The sequence below is a fragment of the Pan troglodytes genome, chromosome 20 (assembly GCF_028858775.2).
Source record: "Pan troglodytes isolate AG18354 chromosome 20, NHGRI_mPanTro3-v2.0_pri, whole genome shotgun sequence".
Classification (NCBI taxonomy): Eukaryota; Metazoa; Chordata; class Mammalia; order Primates; family Hominidae; genus Pan; species Pan troglodytes.
The window spans coordinates 20,952,450-20,976,274 of NC_072418.2; the positions used below are offsets into that span (position 1 = coordinate 20,952,450).

Consider the following 23,825-nt stretch of genomic DNA (forward strand, 5'->3'; position numbering starts at 1 on the left):
TTTTTTTTGAGATGAAGTTTTGCTCTTCTTACCCAGGCTGGAGTGCAGTGGCGAGATCTCAGCTCACTGCAACCTCTGCCTCCCGGGTTAAAGCAATTCTCCTGCCTCAGCCTCCTGAGTAGCTGGGATTACAGGTGCCTGCCACCACACCCGGTTAATTTTTTTGTTTGTTTGTTTTGGTTTTTTTGAGACAGAGTCTCACTCTGTTGCCAGGCTGGAGTGCAGTGGTGTGATCTCGGCTCATTGCAACCTCTGCCTCCCGGGTTCAAGCAATTCTCCTGCCTCAGCCTCCCGAGTAGCTGGGACTACAGGTGTGTGCCACCAGGCCCGGCTAATTTTTGTATTTTTAGTAGAGACGGGGTTTCACCATGTTAGCCAGGATGGTCTCCATCTCTTGACTTCATGATCCGCCCGCCTCGGCCTCCCAAAGTGCTGGGATTACAGGTGTGAGCCACCACGCCCGGCCAATTTTTATATTTTTTAGTAGAGACGGGGTTTCACCATGTTTCCCAGGCTGGTCTCAAACTCCTGACTTCAGGTGGTCCACCCACCTCAGCCTCCCAAAGTGCTGGGATTACAGGCATAAGCCACTGCACCTGGCCCATTTTTTTAATTTTTAATTTTTTTTCCCAAGACAGTCTTGCTCTGTCACCCAGGCTGGAGTGCAGTGGCATGATCTCGGCTCACTGCAACCCCCACCTCCCAGGTTAAAGCAATTCTCCTGCCTCAGCCTCCCGAGTAGATGGGATTACTGGCGCTCACCACCATGCCCGCCTAATTTCTGTATTTTTAGTAGAGACTGGGTTTCACCGTGTTAGCCAGGCTGGTCTTGAACTCCTGACCTCATGATCCGCCCGCCTCAGCCTCCCAAAGTGCTGGGATTACAGGTGTGAGCCACCACCCCCAGCCATTTTTTTAATGTTTAAGGAAAACTGCTGGGCAGTGAAGGTCTCCCCAGACAATGTCACTGAGCCCCGGCCTCCCCAACCTGGTCTGAGATTTCAGGGGGTTTCAGAAGAAGCTGAACTTCGAGAAGGCTCTGGGGCCAGGATGTCTGAGTTACTTGATGCTGGAGGGGTGGGGCAAGGAGGGTCTGGCCCTGGTGGTGCAGAGGAGGGGAGATGAGGGAGGGGAAGACACTTGAGGACGTGAGGAGTATTTTTAGGTGCTGAATGCAGCCCTGAAATATTTCCACGGCCACTCCCGAGAGCGAGCTGGGTGACTATTTCGGTGCCTGGTTCCAGTGGAGGCGGGGCAGGGGTGAGTCACTCACTGCCCAGTGGCCGCAGAGGCCAGGCCCAGGCTGGGAGGCGGCTCGAAGGGCAGGATCGCAGGCCTGCAAGGTGAACGGTCACTGGCCTGGGGCCAGGCTTCCTAAGCCAGCCTCCAGGGCACAGAGGACAGCGGCCTTTCTATTCCCCATGGCACTGGCCAATCCAGAGGGGCCACTGCCTGGGTCCCCTGGGACAATGAGCTGCTCACGCCAACCCCATAGTTGTAAAGATGGAGGGTCCCCCGTGAGGTTCTGGACACCCCACAGGTGCTAGGCGAGATGCCATCTTAGATTATTTCAAGCATTTATTGAGCACTTGCTGTATACCAGGCCAGTCCTAAAATGATTACTGGCATCCTCTCTTCATGCAATCTGCCCAACAACCCCCATGAGGTAGAGCTGCTGTTATCCGCCCGACCAGGGAGGAAACTGAGGCACGGTAGGGTTAAGCCCTCCAGGCACCTAACTATGTGCCTCAAATCCTGTCCCTCAGCTGATGTTACAATCAGGGGAGTGAGTTTTAAAGCAGCAGCCGATCTTGCTTACCCCCCACACCCTATTCCCAACCAATTTTGGGGTCCTGACTGTGCCTGAGCTGGGAGAAGGTCAATGGATCCTTCAGGTTTAAGGAGGCAGTGGAAAGAGGAGGTCACCATTGCTGTGTGACCTGGGGCAGGTTCCTCACCCTCTCTGTGCCTGAGCAGTGAATGACGACGCCACCCTATGGATGAGTTCCGGAGCTGCCTGGCACACATTCATGATAGGTAAACAATGGTTGGCTGAGCATAGTGGCTCAGGCCTGTAATCCCAGCACTTTGGGAGGCTAAGGTGGGAGGATCGTTTGAGCCTAGGAGTTTCAGACCAGCCTGGACAACATGGTGAGACCCCTATCTGTAAAAAAAATAAAAAACAATGATCGGCTGTTGCTTGGATCGTGTGCCTGTCCTGAGCCTTCATTTCTCCATCTGTGAGGACCCTCGGAGGTGCTGGGTTGGAAGTGGCTTTGGAAACCCACGGGGCTGAGCGGCAAGGCTGAGTGGGAGCTCGGGGAATCCTCGCCCTCACTCGAAGTCTCCTTGAGAAGAGGCTGATGCTTGGCCGGGCGAGATGGCTTACGCCTGTAATCCCAGCACTTTGGGAGGCCGAGGCGGGCGGATTGCCTGAGGTCAGGAGTTCGAGACCAGCCTAGCCAACATGGCGAAATCCTGTCTATACTAAAAAATGCAAAAATTAGCTGGGCGTGGTGGCGGACGCCTGTAATCCCAGCTATTCGGGAGGCTGAGGCAGGAGAATCGCTTGAACCTGAGAGACAGAGGTTTCAGTAAGTGGAGATCGCGCCACTGCCCTCCGGCCAGGGCGACAGAGTGAGACTTTGTCTCAAAAAAAAAAAAAAAAAAGAAGTGGCTGATGCCAAGCGTCAGGAACAGATCCCTGCAAGTGCTCACCCCAGCTCCTGTAGGGGCTTCTTTTTTTTTTATTTTATTTTTTCTTTTGAGACGGAGTCTTGCTCTGTCGCCCAGGCTGGAGTGCAGTGGCGTGATCTCCGATCACTGCAAACTCCGCCTCCCTGGTTCGCGGCATTCTCCTGCCTCAGCCTCCCAAGTAGCTGGGACCACAGGCGCCCACCCACCTTGGCTTCCCAAAGTGCTGGGATTACAGGCATGAGCCACTGCGCCCGGCCCTGTAGGGGCTTCTGGCCTGAGCCCTGACCCCCTCTGCCCCTTCCCCACAGAAGTTCAGAGGCTCCGTGCTTGCAGTTCCTCCACCTGTTCCGGCTCTCTCTGCGTGGCCAGCAGCTTCTTGTCCACTCGAGACTTGGTTTGACTGGACCTCCTCTTAAATTTAAAAAAAAATTTTAATTTATTATTAGTAGTATCATTTTTTTTGAGACAGACTCTCGTTTTGTCGCCCAGGCTGGAGTGCAGTGGCGCGATCTTGGCTCACTGCAACCTCTGCCTCCTGGGTTTAAGCAATTCTCCTGCCTCAGCCTCCTGAGTAGCTGGGATTACAGGCACCACGTGCCACCACACCTGGCTAATTTTTGTATTCTTAGTAGAAATAAGGTTTCACCTTGTTGGCCAGGCTGGTCTCAAACTCCTGGCCTCAGGTGATCCGCCTGCCTCGACCTCCCAAAGTGTTGGAATTACAGTTGCCGCTGTGAGCCACGGCACCCAGCCGGCCTCCTCTTGCTCTGTGGAAAGGAGGTGCCACCTCGGGGTCCTGCACTTCCTGGGCAAGGCCAGCTGGTCAGCCTAGGCCCTGGCAGCCTCCTCCTCCCTGCCCTGAGCCCCCAGCACTGCCCCCTTCCTGCCCTCCCAGCTTCCACCCCTGCTTCTGACTGTTCCAGAACCCTCTGTGGCTGCTTCTCATGTCACTCAGGGCCCACATCCTCCCCATTTCCTGCCCTTCTGTTTGCTCCTGTGTCCCCTGGGCACAGGGCCTTTGCACGGGACTGTCCTCCTGACCCCTGCTGGTCCAGAATGTTCTTTCCCAAGGTGGCTGGCTCCCTCGTCTCTCAGGCCCTTCCTGAATCTTCAGTGTCCTTCTCTCACCTTCCCTGACCACCTCTTCATTCACCTCCTCACGAGCCCGCCCTGTTTCTGGTTTCTTTTTCTTTTTTTGAGAGAGTCTCGATCTGTCGCCCAGGCTGGAGTGCAGTGGTGGCGCGATCTCAGCTCACTGCAACCTCCGCCTCCCAGGTTCAAGCGATTCTCCTGCCTCAGCCTTCTGAGTAGCTGGGATTACAGGTTTGTGCCATCACGTCCGGCTAATTTTTGTATTTTTAATAGAGATGGGGTTTCACCATGATGGCCAGGTTTTGAACTCCTCATCTCAGGTGATCCGCCCACTTCGGCCTCCCAAAGTGCTGGGATTACAGGCATGAGCCACTGCGCCTGGCCTGGTTTCTTCTTTTTACAGCATTTATGCATTTGATATGCATATGCTTGTGGCCGGCTCACTCCTGTGGAAGGGAAGGATTGCCGGGGCTGTGTCACCAGCACCTGGGACAAGGCAAGTGGCCCTAGTGCCAGGCTTGTGCCAGGCCCTGGGCTCCAAAAGAAGAAGGTGGGGAGGGAGGTGACAGGGACACAGGCCATCTGGGGGTGGCTGTCAGAGTAGTGCTGGGAACAGCAGGTGAAGCCCAGAGAAGGAGGGAGAGGAGGAGGAGAGAGAGGAGGGGGATGGGGGATGAGAGTGGGGGATGAGTGGAGGAGGATGGAGGAGGAGGGGGATGGGGAGGAAGATGGGGAGTGAGAGGAGGGGGATGGGGGAGGAGAAGGGGGAGAAGGAGGAGGAGGAGAGAGGGATGGCTTCCCACAGCTGCCTCTCGGGGGCCACTGCCCAAGGCCAGCCTCTGCACTTTTGTCCCTGAAGCGGGTGTTTGGCTCCAGGATGAGGTGGCGTCAGCAGCCGACCCGGGCCTGTCGCACTCTGGCGGGGGACTGTGGGCTGGCCCTGCAGAGCTCAGCCCCGGGCTGAGTCACAGCACAGCGCCAGGCGTGGGCCTCCCTAACAGAAAGCAAACTCCAGGCGAGAAGGTCTGGGGGCGGGTGGGGACCATCTACGATAAAGGCAGCCCCAGTTGGGTGAGGAGGGCACAGACCATCGGAGGGACAGAAAGACCTGGAAGCCTTGGATTTAGGAACTAGACTGGTGCTTTTGGTTTCTTTTCTTGTTGAGGGGGCTGAGGATGAGGCTTTGTGAAACCAACCAGGAAGAATGAAACACAGAGCTGGTCCGACACCCAGCTCGAGGGAGGGGGGCCAGAAGCTTCTGGAAGTTGGCTGCCCCTAAGCAGGGGCCACTCTAGCCCACAAGGCCAAGTTGGCAGAGGCAGACGAGGGGACTCTGCGGCTCAAGTCACGGGCCAGGAGGGACTGGGCCTGGAGCCTGCAGCTGCCGGGCTGGAAAGGTCAGAGCCGGCTCTGCGTCTGGCTGCGCCGGCAAGAAGCCACAATTACGCAGGCAAAAGAGCCCGGGGATTAGCCCCAGCACCTGGGACCCTGAATGGTGAGAAGGCACCTAGGGGGTGTTGGAACACATTCTGAGTTCAGAGCCTGGTCAGGGAGAAAAAACCAAACGGAGATCAGGAAGGGGAAGGGGCCTTTGAGGGCTTTCCCATCCCAACTTCCCAGGATGCCTGACCCCAGAGCTCCCGGATTTGATCCACGCCTCGTGACACACACAACCCCTGGGAGGAAGGAGCCCAGGCCCCTTGGAGAGCCCCAGAGGCCTCTAAGGGCCGGTGAGTCTAGGACATGGGGCAGGAGCTGCAAATGGGGCCTCCCTGCTCCCCACCCTTCCTTCCCTCCTCCTCTAAACATTGCCCCACCCACCTCGCCCTGTGAGCCCAGCCCCCTGCACGGCCCACACTGTAGGGGCATGGGGTGTGCCAAGAGATGCTCCTGTCGACCAGGCGCAGTGGCTCATGCCTGTAATCCCAGCACTTTGGGAGGCCAAGGCGGGAGGATCACTTGAGATCAGGAGTTCAAGACCAGCCTCGCCAACATGGTGGAACTGTGTCTGTACTAAAAATACAAAAATTAGCCGTCTGTGTTGGTGCACACCTGTAATCCCAGCTACTCAGGAGGCTAAGGCAAGAGAATCGCTTGAACCCACGAGGCAGAGGTTGCAGTGAGCCAAGATTGCGCCACTGCACTCCAGCCTGGACAACAGAGCGAGACTCCGTCTCAAAAAAAAAAAAAAAATGCTCTTGTCCAACAGGCAGGTGGGTGCCGTGGGCCGGTGCATCCCAAGGCTTCCAGGCCCAGGCCCCCAACTGCTGCCCCTGCCTGTGTTGAGGGGGCGGGTTTGTGAGGTTCAGGGCAGGCCACATCCTGGACCCCACATGCCCCATCTCTAACCATCAATCAAGTGCCGCTGTGGCAGAGAGGATTCAGGCGACAGCAGATATCCATCCCTGTCCCCCACCCCACACACAAGGAGAGCATCCCAGGCGAGGACATTGTAAATGCAAAATCTATACGATGGCAAGTAACTCTGAAGACTCAAGAAAAAGAGTTCCTCACGGACGGGACCTTTTATTCCAATCACCTCTCAAAATAGGTCTCCGAACGAGGACCCTGAAGAGAAGGCTATGCAGGGGGACGGGCCGCTGCCTGGCTCAGGGCTTCCCTCTGGTTTCTTCACGGTCCACAGATGCTACCCGGAGTCTTTCTCGAAAGCGCTGACTCAGTGTCTCAGGTGCGCGCCCGAGGAGTGGCAAACCCGGCCTGGCTCAGAAAGGGGGCAGGAGCCTCATGAGAATCTTCCATGAGCATCTTCCGAGGGGATTCCTGTCCCGTCTTCTCTGTGTGAACGCCAGTGTGGACAGATGAGGATAGATGATGGAGCCCAGGCCACCCAGGAGGGGGTGATGGGGACCATGCGTGGCCCCTGCCTGGGACTTCCCTCCCCACACACCTCTCGGCATTAACATCTCCACAGAGGGGAGAGGGTTATAGGACAACCTGGTGTGGGGGGCGCCGGGGACTCTCAAGAGCCCCCACTGTCCAGATGCTGGTCTTGCCTTTTGTAAAAGGACATCAGTGCCTCACTGTGCCGCTGACGCCTGGTGAGAACTCTCAAAAGGAAGCTTCCCTTACAGGAACGGGGATTTCCTGAGAGTCCAGCGATGGACAGAGGGCAGGAGACCCGCTAGGTGCACCCAGAGGCTCAAAAGGAACAGTGGATGTGCAGTGTGTAGTTTTATTTGTTTTTATTTCCATAACACAAGAGAGGAAGCGAAGGGCCAGGGCCCGAAGCATCCCCTGCACGGGTTCGAAGGCTTTCAACCGTCCCGGGTTTGTTTTGAAGGCAATTTTGGGGCCGCGCCCAAGGAAACCCTGCAGGCTGTCAGTCCCGGCGTGAACAGCTTAAAATAAAAATCTCCCGTCTGGTTGCTGCTCGGAGAGGCTCCGAGAAATGCAAAACAAACCCGCCTGGAAAATGCTGCCCTGAGAACCAGAGCGAGGGCTTGAAAGATGCCTTCAACACAGACTCTTCTAGGAATCCAGCCAGCTTTGGGACGGCCGTTTCACAAAACCAAAAAACACCAAGTAACATTTCTAACCGGAGAATTGCCGGTTTTAGCAAGAAAAAGGGGCTTCACCTAAAAGGGAGGGTCGCAAAACACGAAGGGGGTTCCCCCTGGCGCCTGCCTCTTCCTTTCTGAGCAGATCCGTCTGAGACTGTGGAGCGGAATCGCCACCCTGGCAGGAGGGGGCGCAGCGGCCGGTCTGGGTGGGCGCTCACTGTTTGCCCGCCTGTCTGCCAGGCTTCTTCTCTGGCTGGCCTCTGCCTGTGCCCGGGATCCCACCTCGGCCCCGGCCACCAAACACACCTAGAGGACAGAGAGAGGGCGCTGCAGCAGAGCCAGGTGGGTGGGACCTTCGACAGGATCCCGGCGCCCTGAAACTCTAGGCCAGGTCACCTAAGTCTCCAACCTCAGCTTCCTCATGTGTGAGGTGGTGACTGAGGGTGCTTGGATCTCCTCCGTGGGGCAGAGCATCTGAGGAAGGCAGGAACTCCAGGGCATCCTCATTATGGGACTAGACCCAGCCCCCAGGGATGCGGGGGGGGGACTAGGCGACAGAGGACACTAAATCACATTGGGGGTTGGGGCAGGCTTCCTAAAGGACAAAGCCAGAAGGGTTTCCTGGAGGAGGAGGAGGAGGTAGGAGAGGCGTGGAGCAGAGACCAGGGCAGTAGGCCAGGCTGGGGGCTCCCTGGCGTGGGGGGGGCCTCCTATGCTCCACAACCACCCACAGCCCCTCATCTACCTGCCAGGAGGAAAACAGAAAGAGGGATTTCTGTGTATCCAGCCCCAGGGATGGGGAAGGGGAGGGGACTCCCCAGCAGGCCTGAGGCCACAGAGATAGACCATGAGGACAAATGACATTTTCCATGAAGCCCCTGAGGTGGGAGCATGTGGCCACTGGGGAGGTGACAGGGGGTTCCCGGAAGATGAGGGCCCCAGGGACTGAGTGGACGCTACAGCGGCACCTCCAGTAATCCTGAGCAGGCTGCACGCAGGGCACGCCTGTCCCCACACCCTCTGTGTGCCCGGCGCCCCTTCACACCACCCTCACCACAGGCCAGGCCTGGATGCAGCAGGTTGGGCAGGCCGGGACCCAACATTGATCCCTCCCTCTCTGTCTCCCTTGGGGACCCCAGCTCTGTAAGCCCCGTTTAGGGAGCCGTTTCAGAGAACTTTCTAACTGGACGAACGCTTGAGGAAATCAAAGCTGGAGCTTCAAACAGCAGGAGAGCCAAGGCCAGCAAGAGGAGCTGGCCCTGTGGCCCATGTGCTGGGTGCCAGGGGCCAGAGGCCAGCGCTGCAGGCAGCATAGCTCAGGCCCTCCACAGAGCCGGCTGGGAGGCTCAGTCGTGGGCCAGGGAGGTCTAGGGACAGGAGGACTGTTCCCAACAGGAACTGGAATCACGGTCTACTCTGCAGACCTCAACCCCGTGAAGGTGGGGTCAGGGGTCCAGATTCAGAGGATCTAAGAGGTCAGGGCTCTCACCAGCCAGGGGCCACCAGGCCCTGTGGGGACAGAGGCCAGAGGCCAACGCTGGCCTGGGCCACCAACCTCCCCTCTCACCAGGCAGGACCAGCTGTGCTAGGGTGCACAGCCTGGTGGGGGTTACTGCGAGGCTGCTATCTGCACTCCATGCCCCAGTGGCTTCCTGCAGAGCAGCCAGAGAAAACCCCCCACTTCCCTAGGTAGGACCCGACCCACTCTCTCAACAACCTTGACCCCAAGTACTGGGAAGGAGCCAGGCCGGGGACCCCAGAGGCCCCACCCACCCTGAGATCCCCAAAGCTCCCTGCCTGGAGTACTATCCCTGCCCCTCCCTCGGGCTCACTCCTGACCACCTCGTAAGCCTGCACAGAATTGGCGCCTGGGGCCTTCCGGGGGCAGCCATGCCGTGCTGCAAGCCCCCAGGCTGGCACCTGAGCCCAGCACACAGGCAGTGCCCATGGATGGCAGAAGCAAAGCCCAGGTCTCCCCGAGAACACAGAGCTAGGGACAGAGAGGTGAGGAAGGGCAGGGGCTACAGATGGCCCCTGGGCCTAACAAATGGAATTTTATGCCAATTCATCATCTCCGGTGGGGGCGGGCAACCTTGGCTCTGGATAGAGCCACGCCAGGTTCCAAGTGGAGTTGCCAGCGGCCTGGACAGATGGGCACCACCATACCCTCTCAGAGGGGAAACTGAGGCTTGGGGAGGTGACTTGATGTGCCCTGAGGACCGCCAGGAGGCGCAGTGAGAGGAGGGCTGAGTCCCAGGTCTCGGGGCTCCTCTGCCTGGGCCTTGGCTCATGGCCAAGGACCAGGAGGGGGGCCCGGGAGGGTCGGGAGGCTCCGAGGCAGCACTGCGGGGGCACCAGCGCTGCGAGGGCAACCCCAAGAAGGAGGGATGCCGCGTGTGGCTCTCTTCCCGCCCCAGGTATGTCCACTGGAGAGGGGAGACCCACCTCGGCCAGCGCCGCCCATGCCGCGGCCTTTCTGCTGCTTCTGCTGCTGCAGGCCTCCGCGGCCGCGGCCCTTGGCCACCACCTCCTCCTTGACCATGTCGATGATCTCGTCGGGGATGCGCAGGTACTTGATGGTGCTGCCGCGGATGTAGCACTCGGGCATCCGCCAGAACTTGTCCCCGTCCTGCGGAGAAGGGGAGCAGGTTATTAACTTACCACCGGGCCGTCTGGCCCAGCCCTGGGAGCGCGGGAGGCCCTGCAGATCCTGCCCAGCCTGCACCCCGTACCACCCCTGCAAGCTGCACAGTATCAGTCCCGGGACATACGTGGCAAGGGGTCCACCCGGCAGGCAGGATCTGTCCTGACCCCAGGCAATCCTTCACCCAGGAGCAAGGGTGGGTGTGGTAGGCGCAGCCCCCATTGTGCACCCACAAGGAAGACTGGCTCCTATCCTCTGCCCGTGGGCCTGGCTCAGGAGTGGCTGACTGGGCTCCCTCCAGCCTGGGATGGGGCTCTCTCTGGTTGGGGTTCTTCACCTGCAGCCCAAAGCCCAGAGCGGGTGGGGGCCTCCCTGTGCACCAGACACAGCCGAAGCCCAGCTACTCCTCCTCCTGCCCCAGCCCCACCTCACTTCTGGAAGCCTCTGTACGTGCCCTGACTCATTCATTCATCTAAGTATCTCCTGACAGGGCCTGCGCTGGGTGCAGGGACATGCGAGCAAGCTACAGGCCTAGTGTGGTGGGTGAAGAGGGGCGGGAAATGGGGGGACTTGGGTCCTGCCAGGGTGGCTCAAGGGCGGCTCCCAGCGATGCCAGTTTTAGGAGAGCTAACCAAGACTGGAGAAATGGGGGCCTTGCAAAGACACAGACTCATGCTGCAATGCCTCCGAGGCCCCCACTGGGACAGATCGAGGGATTAGCAGGGGCCAGGGCCATTCCTACCATATCAGTTTCCCAGCCCCGCCCCACCACCCAGGTTCCTGGACAGACCCACACACGACGCCTGGATGGCCTTTGCCCCCGATGCCCTTTACAGTCAGATCACAGTATGTTCCAGCTTGGAACCCACCCAGGGCCCCCTCCAGCCTGGGGGCAAGGTCTAAGAACCTCAGCAGGGCTCTCTAGGGCCCGAGATCCTGCCCCACCCTGGCGGTCCTCTCCCAGCCCGACGACACTCCCTCCAGATGGAACTTTCTGTTTCCGGAACACACGCCATGGGCTTGCCCCCAGAACTTTGCACGTGGTTTTCCCACTTCTCATCTGACTAACTTTGACCCCAAAAGGCCTTACCTGCCCGAATCCCCAAGTCCTCCTGTCAGACACTCTCCTCCACACCTGGGTGGGTGTGGCCTGGCCTAGCGCTAGGCGGGGAGGAACAGCCCCTTTGGGTGCTCACTCTCCCAGGAACCCCTCGGGGGCTCGTGGGGCGGACACACCATGGTTCTGTGGGGACTCAGGGCCTGGGCAGGTGACTTGGCGCCCAGCTCTCCCAGGCAGGGCCCAGAGGCTTCCTCGTGCAGGAACCTGGGCAGGGCCTGAGCTCACTGCAGGGAGGCCCCTGCCTCCTGCCCACAGCGCTCCAGAGGTCTCTCAGCCCCGGGTCTCTGCATCCTGCGGCCTGCCTCTGAGGGAGGGAGGGCCCCACTTAGATGGGGACGATGTGAGTTCCCATCGCCTCTCCTCCCAGCCACATGTGACGGCAGCATCACCGCCCGGCCACAGAGGCAGGCTGCTCAGGGAAAGCCATCCGTCCACTCGAAGCTGGAGGCAGAGGCCAAACCAACCCCTGGAGACCACACAGCCTCTGAATCAACAGGTTTCTCATGTCTAGGACCTGGAGGTGTCCACAAGACCGCACATGCTCATGCATGCAACACGCCTGGTGATTCCAATACCGGAAGTGGACAGAGCCCCGCTGGCCGCAGATGGGAGGCACGCGGTTCTGCACCAAGACACCGTCCGACACAGCCAGACTGGACCCACCCAGACGCCCTCCGACAGGCTATGGCACGAAACCCAGCAAGCAGCTTCTAGAGCTTCTAGCGCTGCTGCACAGCAGCCTCACCACCTGTCCCCACCCCGCCCAGCCCTGTGCTGATGAGAGGCCCAGTCCCGGGTGGGGGTGGCGGTCAGGGCAAGATACGGCCACTTCAGGAAGAAGCGCCTCCCCCCTCGAGCCCTGTTGTCCTGTCAAGGTGACCCCAGGCAGGCACTCCAAGCTCCCCAGCAGTTTCCTCCCTATACCATGGGGGGCTGTCACCCACAGGGAGACAAGACAGATGGGGTCAGGGAAGGTTGGTGGGAGGAGTCCAAGGGAGCCGCTGCCTTCAGCACCATCCCTGGCCTCCTCCTCAGTGCTCTGTGGGTCATCCCAGGGGCAGGGAAGGCCCGTGACGCCAGGGGAACCATCTTCCAGCCCCGGCCGACCCAGCAGCGCTCCTAGCCAGGCACTTCCCGGTCTTGGGCTCTGGCTGGTGGCTCCTGGCCCACCGGGCCCTGGCGCTGCTCCTGCCCACCGTGACCTGGGCATCCCGGACATCCCAGGGCCACAGTACCATGGCCCGCAGAGTGCAGGCAACATCCAGGCTGGACTAAAGGCAGCAGAGTCCGGGAGTCTCGGGCCTCCCCTGGAGGGGGCTGCCCCAACCTGAGCCACAGGGAGTCCCCAGTCCTAGGTCCTTCCAGGTCAGGGGTAGCACCAACAGACACACAGCAGGAAAGTCTCCCACAGGGTCAAAGTCCAGGGTACACTGGGAGACTTGGGCCTAGCTCACCCTGCCCTGTCCCTCCTGACTGACCCCTGGAAGGACGAGCAGTCCTAGGCGGCCTCCCCCACTGACTCCTCCCATGAGGCCCAGGGAGGGAGGGAGGAGGCTGAGTGTGCACCCCCTGCATCCCACCCCCGTTGGTGGGTGCAGCACCCACCCTGGACGTGCAGATGACTTCTCGCAGGTTAATGTTCATCCAGTTGTCGCAGCTCACCAGGTGTCCATTGTACGTCTCCCCATTTTTCAGCTCCACCAACTAGAAGAGAGACAGGCCAGAGGTTGGCTGTAGCCCTGGAGCCCTGCGCCATGGGCCCCTCAGGAGGTGTAGCTCTGCCCTGAGACGGACCACCACCTCCGGGCCTCAGCCCACAGCTCCCAGACCCCTAAATGGCCTTCCTTACAGGCGACAGGCTCTGCCTCCGCTAGACACTTCGCTGGCAGTTAGACAGTCTATCATGACGCCAACCTTTGTGCAATTAAAAAATGATACTGGGCCGGGCGCGGTGGCTCACACCTGTAATCCCAGCACTTTGGGAGGCCGAGGCGGGCAGATCACGAGGTCAAAAGATTGAGACCATCCTGACCAACATGGTGAAACCCCATCTCTACTAAAATCATAAAAATTAGCTGGGCATGGTGGTGCATGCCTGTAGTCCCAGCTACTCGGGAGCCTGAGGCAGGAGAACTGTTTGAACCCAGGAGGCGGAGGTTGTAGTGAGTTGAGATAGGCGGAGGTTGCAGTGAGCTGAGATCGTACCACTGCACTCCAGCCTGAGCAACAGAGTGCCACTTGGTCTTAAAAAAACAAAAAACTAAGAAACACAGAAATGTTTAAAGGAATAAGTGAGACAATGGTGATGGTGGCCACTGATCCAGGGTGGCTGGGGGCCAGGTGGGCACAGCTGGGCTGGTCCTGGCAGGCACCCCCACAACACCAGATATTTGGACTTCGGTGTTCCACAAATGCTGTTTTTTACTGCAATAATTACTCATCTATTTTGGTATGTTTTGAGAACAAAGATAAGTAGCAGATCATTCTGAAGATATGCTGCTGTTAGGAAAAGACTGAGATTTTTTGGTGTCTTTTATGAGACAGGGTCTTGCTCTGTTGCCCAGGCTGGAGTGCAGTATCGTGATCATGGCTCACTGCAGCCTCAACCTCCTGGGCTCAAGCCATCCTCCCACCTCAGTTTCCCTAGTAGCTGAGACTATACGCACACACTACCACACGTGGTTAATTTCTTTTCCTTTTGTAGAAGTGGGGTCTCACTGTTGCCCAGACTGGTCCCAAACTCCTGGGCTCAAGTGATCCTCCTGTCTTGGCCTCCCGGAGTGCTGGGATTATAGGCATTAGCCACCACACTCAGTCCAAGGCTGAGATTTTCTTTTGAGATGGAAGTTTCTCTGTTGTTGCTCAGACTGGAGTGCAATGGTGTGATCTCAGCTCACTGCAACTTCTGCCTCCCGGGTTCAAGTGATTCTCCTGCCTCAACCTCCCAAGTAGCTGGGATTACAGGCACCTGCCATCACGCCCAGCTAATTTTTTAGTACAGATGGGGATTTCACCATGTTGGCCAGGCTGGTCTTGAACTCCTGACCTCAGGTGATCCACCTGCCTTGGCCTCCCACCAGGGCTGAGATTTTTAAATGACTCAACTTAGGCATCTGCCCAAGAGAAATGAACACAGGCAACCATACAAAAATGTGTGCGTGAACGTTCACAGTGACACTATTCGCAATAGCCAAAAAGGGGAAAGAGCCCAGATGCCTATCAGCAGACGAACACATAAACAAAATGTAGGCCGGGCGTGAGCCTGTAATCCCAGCACTTTGGGAGGCCGAGGCGGGCGGATCACGAGGTCATGAGATCGAGACCATCCTGGCTAACACAGTGAAACCCCGTCTCTAGTAAAAAAAAAAAAACACAAAAAAAATTAGCCAGGCGTGGTGGCGGGTACCTGTAGTCCCAGCTACTCAGGAGGCTGAGGCAGGAAAATGGCGTGAAACCGGGAGGCGGAGCTTGCAGTGAGCCCAGATCACTCCAGCCTGGGCGACAGAGCTAGACTCCCTCTCAAAAAAAAAAGAAGTGGTAAGTATCCGCTCCACGGAGTATCGTCTGGCTATAAGGAATGAGGCACTGACACAGGCCACAGGGTGGATGAACCTCAAAAACACGGTGCTGAGTGACAACCACCAGGCTCGAAAGGCCCCATGGTCTCCGTTCGCATGCATGGGAAATATCCGGAATAGGCAACCCCACAGAGACGGCAGCTGCCTCATGCTCATCAGGGGCTGGGGCTGGGAAGTGACTGCTGATGGAAATGGGCTTTCCTTTTGCGGAGATGGAAATGTTCCGGCCTAGATAAAGGTGGTGGTTACACAACCTGTGACTGCACCAAATGCCACTAAATTGTGCACTTTAACTGAAGTGTTAGTATGTAATATTATCCTTTTTTTTTTTTTGAGATGGAGTCTCGCTCTGTCACCCAGGCTGGAGTGCAGTGGCGCGATCTCAGCTCACTGCAAGCTCCGCCTCCCGGGTTCACGCCATTCTCCTGCCTCTGCCTTCCGAGTGGCTGGGACTGCAGGTGCCCGCCATCACGCCCGGCTAATTTTTTTGTATTTTTAGTAGAGACGGGGTTTCACCGTGTTAGCCAGGATGGTCTCGATCTCCTGATCTCATGATCTGCCCGCCTCGGCTTCCCAAAGTGCTGGGATTACAGGCATAGAGCCACCACGCCTGGCCAATATTATCATTTTTTGGAGACAGGGTTTCACTGTCACCCAGCGACCTGCAACCTCAAATGCCTCAGGCTCAGGTGATCCTCCTGCCTTAGGCTCCCAACTAACTGGAACTACAGGTGCACGCCACTACACCCAGCTAATTTTTATATTTTATGGAGAGACGTGGTTTCTCCATGTTGCCTAGGCTGGTCTCTGAACTCCTGGGCTGAAGCCATCCTCTAGCCTCAGCCTCCCAAAGTGCTGGAATTATAGGCCTGAGCCACCATGCCCAACCTGAAGTTCTTTTTATTTTTTTAAGTGACAAGGTCTTGCTATATTGCCCAGGTTGGATTTGAACTCCTGGGCTTAAGTGATCCTTCCACCTCATTAATTTTCTTTTTCTAGAGACAAGGTTTCACTCTGTCGCTCAGACTGGAGCGCAGTGGTATGATCATAGCTCACTGCAGCCTCAAACTCCTGGGATCAGTCGATCCTCTTGCCTCAGTCTCCTGAGTAGCTGTGACTATAGGCACACACCACCTCATCTGGCTAATTTTAAGTTTTTCTTCTTGCCCAGGCTGATCTCGAACTCCTGAGCTCAAGCGATCCTCCTGTCTTGGCCTCCCAAAGTGCTGAGATTACAGGCGCGAGCCACTGCAACTGGCCCATTAAATTTTTAATAAGTATGTATGTATTACTCTTACAAGCAGCAGAAATGACAGGAGTGTGGACACTCCTGGGGAGGGAGAAGAGAGCGAACTGCCATGCTGGTGGACAGGCAGGCCAGGAAGCCGTCTGCTCAGCCACCGCCCCTGTGCTGAGGCTGGCCCCCTCTCAAACAGGCTTTCCCAGACCACTGAGTACTCACCATGGGGTGATTCTGAGCCGTCTTCAGCAGTGACAAGGGAAGCTGAAAGGCAAATAAAGCCACATGATTTGTCTGTTTGACCAGCGCCTGGGAGCTCTGGTCTTGAGTCCCACCCACGACTCATAGATGGTGCGGTGCGGTTGAGGGGGCACAGGAGTGCGTGTCAATCACCCCCCGCTGGAAATGCCATTTCCTCACTCTGCCCAGCCCTGGAACACACACCTGCCTCTCAGATTAGGAAGAAAAGCCTCACACACCCTCTCTACTCCCGTAGGTGGCCACCACCTGCTCTTGGTGCTGAACACTCTGGTCAATTTTTTTTTTTTTTTTTTTTTGAGGCGGAGTCTCGCTCTGTCACCCAGGCTGGAGTGCAGTGGCATGATCACGGCTCACTGCAACCTCCACCTCCCGTGTTAAGCCTCAAAAACAGCTTGCCTCAGCATCCCAAGCAGCTGGGGACAACAGGCATGCGTCACCACACCCAGCAAATTTTTGTATTTTTAATAGAGGCAGGGTTTCACCATGTTGGCCAGGCTAGTCTCAAACTCCAGACCTCAGGTGATCCACCCGCCTCGGCTTCCCAAAGTGCTGGGATTACAGGCATGAGCCACCGTGCCTGCCCTAATGCTTGTATTTTAAGCTCAAACTGGTATCTCTGAGATGCATCCATGTTGATGAGGTTACTCTGAGTATGGAGTTGAGGACACTACAGCTTGGAAACCGAGGAACTTGCCCAGTACTATGGCGCTAGGAGGAGACAGAGCTGGCCTGGTCCTGTCTGTCTGAAGCAAGCACAAGCCCGTGCCTTGCAGGGCAGCCCCAACTGGCCCAAGACTGACACCGCCAGGCCCCAATGCAGGGGTCAATCCCATCAGAGAAGGCCACATCTGAGCTGGTTTTATTTTTATTTTTTTAGATGAAGTCTTGCTCTAAAAATACAGAACTTTGCTGGGCACGGTGGTGCGCATCTGTAGTCCCAGCTACTTGGGTGCTGAGGCAGGAGGATTGCTTGAGCCTGGGAAGCAAGCCTGTCACCCAGGCTGGAGTGCAGTGGTGTGATCTTGGCTCACTGCAACTTCCACCTCCCGGGTTCAAGTGATCCTCCCGCCTCAGCCTCCCAAGTAGCTGGGATTATAGGGGTGCACCACCATGCCCAGCTAATTTTTGTACTTTTAGTAGAGATGGGGTTTCTCCATGTTGGCCAGGCTGGTCTTGAACTCCTGACCTCAAATGATCTGCTTGCCTGGTCCTCCCAAAGGGCTGGGGTAACAGCATTGAGCCATCACCCCCGACCTGAACTGGGTTTTTTTTTTTTTTTTTGAGACGGAGTCTCGCTCTGTCGCCCAGGCTGGAGTGTAGTGGTGCGATCTTGGCTTACTGCAAGCTCCACCTCCCGGGTTCATGCCATTCTCCTGCCTCAGCCTCCCGAGTAGCTGGGACTACAGGCGCCCGCCACCACGCCTGGCTAATTTTTTTTTTATTTTTATTTTTGTATTTTTAGTAGAGAGGGTTTCACCGTGTTAGCCAGGATGGTCTCGATCTCCTGACCCCGTGATCCGCCTGCCTTGGCCTCTCAAAGTGCTGGGATTACAGGCGTGAGCCACCGCGCCCGGCCCTGAACTGGGTTTTCAAAGACAGGAAGTCACCAGGTAAGGTGAACTTTCAAGATTTTTTTTTTTGGTGGCGACAGGCTTTTACTATATTGCCCAAGCTGGTTTTGAACTCTTGGCCTCAGGGCATCCTCCCATCTCAAGCTCCCAAGTAGCTGGAATTATAGGTATGCACCACCACACCTGGTTTCAAGATGTTTTTTTCTATCATTACTGAATTTATTTATTATGTCAAATATGTAGTATTTCTATTACTGGGGGGAAAGTCAACACTTTCATTTTGGAAACAGAAAACTCAACCCGTACACTGGGAGCTGCCTCGGGTGATGCAGGGCTGTGCTGGGTGCAGGGTCCTATAACATGCCCGTTCTAGTACTGCCATGAGGAAGGCCCCAGCACCAAGGGGCCCTGACGAGACAGTGCCTCACGGGACACAGGCTTCACCTAGCCCTGTCCTGGTGACTGGAATTCCAGGTGGCCCTGACCCCAGATGCCTTTGCTGGGAGTCCTGCCCTGGCCACCACCCTAATCCACAGTGTGGCTGCTTTTCCAGGTGGTGTGAACTTGAAGGCCTCTCCCTGTGGAGGCCGGAAATGGCCCTCAACCCTGGCGGGGTGGCTCCCCGATGAAAGGAAGGGGTTGGGGAGGGAATCCTACATCCCACAGCCCCTTCCTGAGAAGAGCTGCCCAGGGGAGGTTGGTGCCAGCAGGAAGCCAGGCCCAAGCCCACTTCCTGCACCGGCTTCCTGGAAGAGCCAGATAAGGGGGAAGAAAGGGCCATGTGGCCCCGGGGCAGCTGCTCGGAGAGGCAGGGGAGGAGGGCTGCGGGCGGCTGGGTGTGCATCTGACTGGGTGCCACCAGCCACAGAGAAAACACAGGAGCCACAGACTGGCACACGGGTCCCATGCCCAGGTCGCCCTTTACTGTGAAGAAGCCGTGGGTTTTCCTCAGCAAGCCTGTTTTCTTTCTCTAGTCCGTAACAGGAATGGGACCTGGGACGTCCTCCTGGATCACCAGGAAAGGCGCAGAGGTCAGGCTAGCCCTTAAAGGCCCACCTCTCATTCTGCAGAGGAGGTGCCAGCGCCCACAGCAGAAGTGACCTGCCCAGGGACATCCAGCAAGGCCCTGGCAAAGCTGCCCAGAGGCAGATGCCCTACTGTCAGCAGGTGGCTTGTAGACACACCTTCCATGCCAGTGACAGACCCTCTTGGGCCACCACCTGGTCTCAGCGACCAATAGCACAGCCTGGGAGGACCCACGGCCTCCTTGCCTGTCACCTGCAGTCCCATCCAAAAAGCAGCAGAAAGAACATCTGAGAAACAAAGAGAGCTGGTGGGATGGCCACGGAGGCTCTCGCCTGTAATCTCGGCACTTTGGGAGGCTGAGGCGGGCAGATCACCTGAGGTCAGGAGTTCCAGACCAGCCTGGCCAACATGGCAAAACCCCACCTCTACTAAAATACAAAAATTAGCTGGGCGTGGTGGTGGGCAACTGTAATCCCAGCTACTCAGGAGGCTGAGGCAGGAGAATCGCTTGAAACCAGGAGGCAGAGGTTGCAGCAAGCCAAGATTGCGCCACTGTACTCCAGCCTGGGCAACACAGCGAGACTGTCTCAAAAAGAAAAAAAAAAAAAAAAAAGAAAGACTGGCTAGGCGCCGTGGCTCATGCCTGTAATCCCAGCACTTTGGGAGGCCGAGGTGGGTGGATCACGAGGTCAGGAGTTCGAGACCAGCCTGGCCAATATGGTGAAACCCCATCTCTACTAAAAATACAAAAATTAGCCAAGCATGGTGGCACACACCTGTAGTCCCAGCTACTTGGGAGGCTGAGGCAGAAGAATCGCTTGAACCCAGGAGGCAGTGGCTGCAGTGAGCTGAGATTGTGCCACTGCACTCCAGCCTGGGTGACAGTGACACTTCATCTCAAAAAAAAACAAAAAAAAAACAAAAAAAAAAACCCAAATAGGGTTGGTGCAGACCCGCTCTCACAACGCTCCCCAGGCCCGCTATAGAGTCAAGGCAGACAGGCTCTGCCACACTGGCCGCCACACCCATTCCTGCCACCTGACCTTTGCTTCTGCTATTGCCTCTGCCTGGGGTGACCTTCCCCAGACCTTCCCGTGGCTGCTGAAACGTCACCTCCTTTGGCCAGGCCCTTTTAATGGCCACCCTCTGCCTCATGGGTGTTTGTTTCCATCATAGGATGCAGCCAGTCTTTAATTACCTTGTTCATTACCTGTGTCCCTCGCTAGCCTGGAACACTCAAAGTGGGTATGGACTTTGTCCAGGGCCAAGCACAAGGCCAGGCACATGAGAGGGACTCGGTAAATATTTGCTGAATAAATACACAAGAAAAATGCACACACTACCCAGGAAGGCATGCAGGGAAGGCAGAACACTCGCCCCACCCCACGGGTAAGGGAAGGAGTGGCTGCGGGACAGGGAGCTGCCTGACTCCCAGGCTCTCCCAGGCTGCAATGGCCTGGGGCTGTGACCATATATCTTGATTTCTCCTACATCCTCATCTCCAAACTCTGTTGGAGAGAGGTCAGAGGAAGGGGTGGATCCTCAAAATCTTAAAAGAAGATACATCAAAGTGCCAGGTGAGGCCGGGCACAGTGGCTTGTGCCTGCAATCACAGCACTTTGGGAGACTGAGGTGGGAGGATCGCTTGAGCCCAGGAGTATGAGACCAGCTTGGGCAACACAAAAGATTCTGTCTCTACAAAAAATCTAGAAATTAGCCAGGTTTAGTGATGCATGCCTGTAGTCCCAGCTACTTGGGAGGCTGAGGTCAGGTGGGAGGATCACAGGCCGGTGAGGTTGAGGCTGTAGTGATTGTGCCACTGCACTCCAGCCTGGATGAGAGTGAGATCTCAGCTCTGAAAAACAAAAAAAGTGTAGAGTGCAGTGGCTCACGCCTGTAATCCCAGCACTTTGAGAGGCCAAGGTGGGTGGATCACCTGAGCTCAGGAGTTCAAGACTAGCCTGGCCAACATAGTGAAACCCGATCTCTACTGAAAATACAAATTATCCAGGTGTGGTGGTGCGTGCCTGTAATCACAGCTACTTGGGAGGCTGAGGTAGGAGAATCACTCTCCGAGAGGTGGAGGTTGCAGTGAGCTGAGATTACACCACTGCACTTCAGCCTGGGCGACAGAACAAGACTGTCTCAAAAAAATAAATAAAATGAAATAGAAAAAGAAAAAAAGTGCCAAGTGTGATGGGAGAGGCCCCACCCTGGTTTATGGAAGGTCACAAGAAAATTCAGAAAAGAGAATTCCTTTCTCTGGGCTTTCTTGGAGCATCTGGAATCTGGTTCTCAGGTCTAGATCCACGAGGACCTAAACCCAGTGCCTCCTAATTCAGGAAGCTGTCCAGGACTGCCCATCCCTGCTGCTAACCTAGGCCACTCCTTCTGGCCCTGCCCTGACGACAGGGAACTGGAAGTGTGTATCCTGTGATGGCTTGTCCATTCTCGACCACTCCTCCAGGAAACAGCTGGACAGCCAGGACTCTGGATGTTCAGAAGGTGGGAAGGGGCTGAATGAATGAGTTCATACTTTGCCCACGCACCGTTCTACACACTGGGAATCTAGTCGGAAGAAAAACGAAGATCCTGCTCCCACAAAACTTAACACAGGGATGGATCCTTCCAGCTCTGCCCAGTCTTACATGCGAACTCTGCCCTCTAAGTACACGGCAGAGAGGGACAGGCTCTCTGAATCTTGCACTTGAAATCGCCTCTGCAAAAATTGTAACAGGAAATTATGACAGTGAAAAGAGATCAGACCTAACCGACTCCATTGTGCTTCTAACCTTTATGCCATCCTTGCTTATTCCTAGGTATAGGCCAAACTAACCTTGGGAAGGGATTTAGTTTATAGTTTGACTCTGGAACAAAATTGGTAATAGCCCTTTCCCGAAAAGACCCTCTTCTTGCCTGGGGACCAGTCTGTCTTTGTAGGACTAACAAATAAGCTACAAGATTAGAAATTACCATTTAGGGGTCATACAGCCTCTGGCTGCAAGAGTCTGAAACTCCCCAAATTGCTCCTTGGGATAACATCACTATTATAAAATCTAAGATCAGTGCTTGAGATATTTTGCAGACCCTGTACTTGACGGATCAGCTGACACTACCCAGACCAGTAATCTGGCTCAACCAGTCCTGCGATCCCACCCAGGAACAGAAGACAGCAAGAAAACCTCACTTCAACACTCCTGTCGATGACTCCATCTCCAACCTCAGGAAGCTCCAACCAATCAGCACCCCCCACTTCCTGAGCCCCTACCCACCAAATTATCTTTAAAAACTCGGATCCCCTAATGCTCAGCGGACACTGATTTGAGCAATAATAAAACTCCGGTCTCCTGCATAGCTGGCTCTGTGTGAAATACTTTTTCTCCATTGCAATTCCCCTGTCTTGATAAATCTGTCTAGGGAGCAGGCAAGGTGAACCCATTGGGTGGTTACACACTGACCAGCCGGATTTAGGGAGAGTTCTCACTAATCCACAGTTCTGATGCAGCCACCCCTGGGGGACCCTCCTGGTTACTGAATCTCCCACTGTCTCACAGAGTCTGGAAGTCACATCCCCAACAAGGGCCTTGGTTTCTCTCATTGAAAAAAGAAGGACCAGATGCTGATGGGCCAGGAAACTCCCAGCTCTGAATTCCTTTTCCGATCTGCACACTGGGGGACACGGGCACTTTCTAGCCCAGATCCAGAACTTCCAGAATCATAAACAATGTGGCCCTGCAGAGACCTGGGCCGCAATTTTTCCTTCTTTGTACTGGGAGGATGTACTTTGTCCACCCCTAGCTCAAAACGCCCCCTTCCGCTGGAATGACATGCTATGTGACCCAAGGAGAAACACCACACCCCAGCACCAGGCCTGCTTTTCAGCCAGAAACCAAGAGGCCTAGGAGGCTGTGCTGCTAGCATCTTGCAAGCTCTGAAATTCCTAAAACTAAGTTTCACAACTCAGACTGGCCCCCTACTTCCCAGCACTCTAGTTTTCAATCAGGGAGGTCAGACTGGGCCCGAAGCGTAAGGGACCCCTTCCCTGCCCAAAAACTCTCTGCTGCATTTGGCGGATCCCCACCTTTTTTTTTTTTTACTTCAGTTTCCCCACCTGCAAACTGGGAAAACTAAGGCGAGGCCACTGTACTGTGGATACAAGTCCGTGCAACCCTAAATCCCAGACACGAACGTGGTAGAGCCACCTGCAGTCTCCGGCCTCAGTTTCCCAGCCTCGTGCCGGGGGGCGGGACTCGAGGCTCGGACCTTACGTTCGCCCCGCGCCAACCAAGCCCACAGCGCCCGCCCGCAGGGATCCCAACGACTGCTGTTCCCGCCTCCCGGTGAGACCCCGCAGTTGCCCTGCCCTCACCATGGTGCCGGCGGGGACCGGGCTCGCCGGCCACTTCCGCCGCCGCCGCTGCACACGCTCCCGGCGGTCGTCGCCGCGCCGCGCGCCACTAAGCTGAAAGAAAGTGGCAGAGACGCAAGCCAGTCAGCACCGGGCTCGAAGGGCGGTCAACCAATCCACGCGGAGTAGGGCGGGGCCCGCTGGGCGAAAGGGCGGGGCGGGCCGTGTTCCCGCCGGAGGAACGAGGACGAGAGCCGTAAAGTGCCGCGGCTTGTAATGTAAAAGGAGGCGGAGCAACGCGCGCCGGCGCGGGGTGCATTGTGGGGAAATGCGTGCGCAGGTGAAGCCTTCGTCGGTCTCCTGGGCTCCACGCTGTGGGCAAAGCCAGTTAATGCCTTTCGTTTGCAGTAGAGAGAGAGAAATCGAGGCTTCGTGGGTGATTGGGCCGTGCCTGATGTTGCCCTTCCGACTCCTAGTTTTCTGATTCTGTAATTATCCAGGGAACATCATTTAGTAGGTTGGAATCCTGACCACGACCCTCGGGGCCTCAGTTTGCTCCCTGTAAATAGTAGTGTCTGCTCCAAAACGTTGCTTACTGTAAGGATGAAATGAATGAAACCATGTAAAAGCACTTAAAACAGCATCTGGCACATATTAAGTACTTATTACCTACTCTGTGCCTGCTTCTGCTCACAGAAATGAACAAAACACAAAATTCGTGGCCCTC

The 23,825-nt window shown here is 56.3% G+C and overlaps 1 protein-coding gene across 1 annotated transcript; it reads right to left on the reverse strand.

Annotated features, from left to right (window-relative positions):
• Positions 1 to 6,975: 6,975 nt before the first annotated feature.
• On the reverse strand, positions 6,976 to 23,378 carry LSM4 (LSM4 homolog, U6 small nuclear RNA and mRNA degradation associated). The gene is made up of 5 exons (XM_016935508.3): positions 23,120 to 23,378; positions 16,115 to 16,156; positions 12,680 to 12,778; positions 9,756 to 9,939; positions 6,976 to 7,616 (listed from the first exon to the last, which is right to left on the reverse strand). The coding sequence occupies exons 1-5, from the start codon at positions 23,120 to 23,122 to the stop codon at positions 7,525 to 7,527; spliced, it is 420 nt and encodes a 139-aa protein (XP_016790997.1). The 5' UTR covers positions 23,123 to 23,378; the 3' UTR covers positions 6,976 to 7,524.
• Between the last annotated feature and the right edge of the window lie 447 nt (positions 23,379 to 23,825).

Coding starts and splice junctions, on each gene's coding strand:
- LSM4 (XM_016935508.3), bottom strand. Junction 9,940..12,679: donor AAGTCATCTGCACGTCCAGG/GTGGGTGCTGCA, acceptor CCTTCTCCGCAG/GACGGGGACAAGTTCTGGCG. Junction 7,617..9,755: donor CATGGGCGGCGCTGGCCGAG/GTGGGTCTCCCC, acceptor TCTGTCCTCTAG/GTGTGTTTGGTGGCCGGGGC.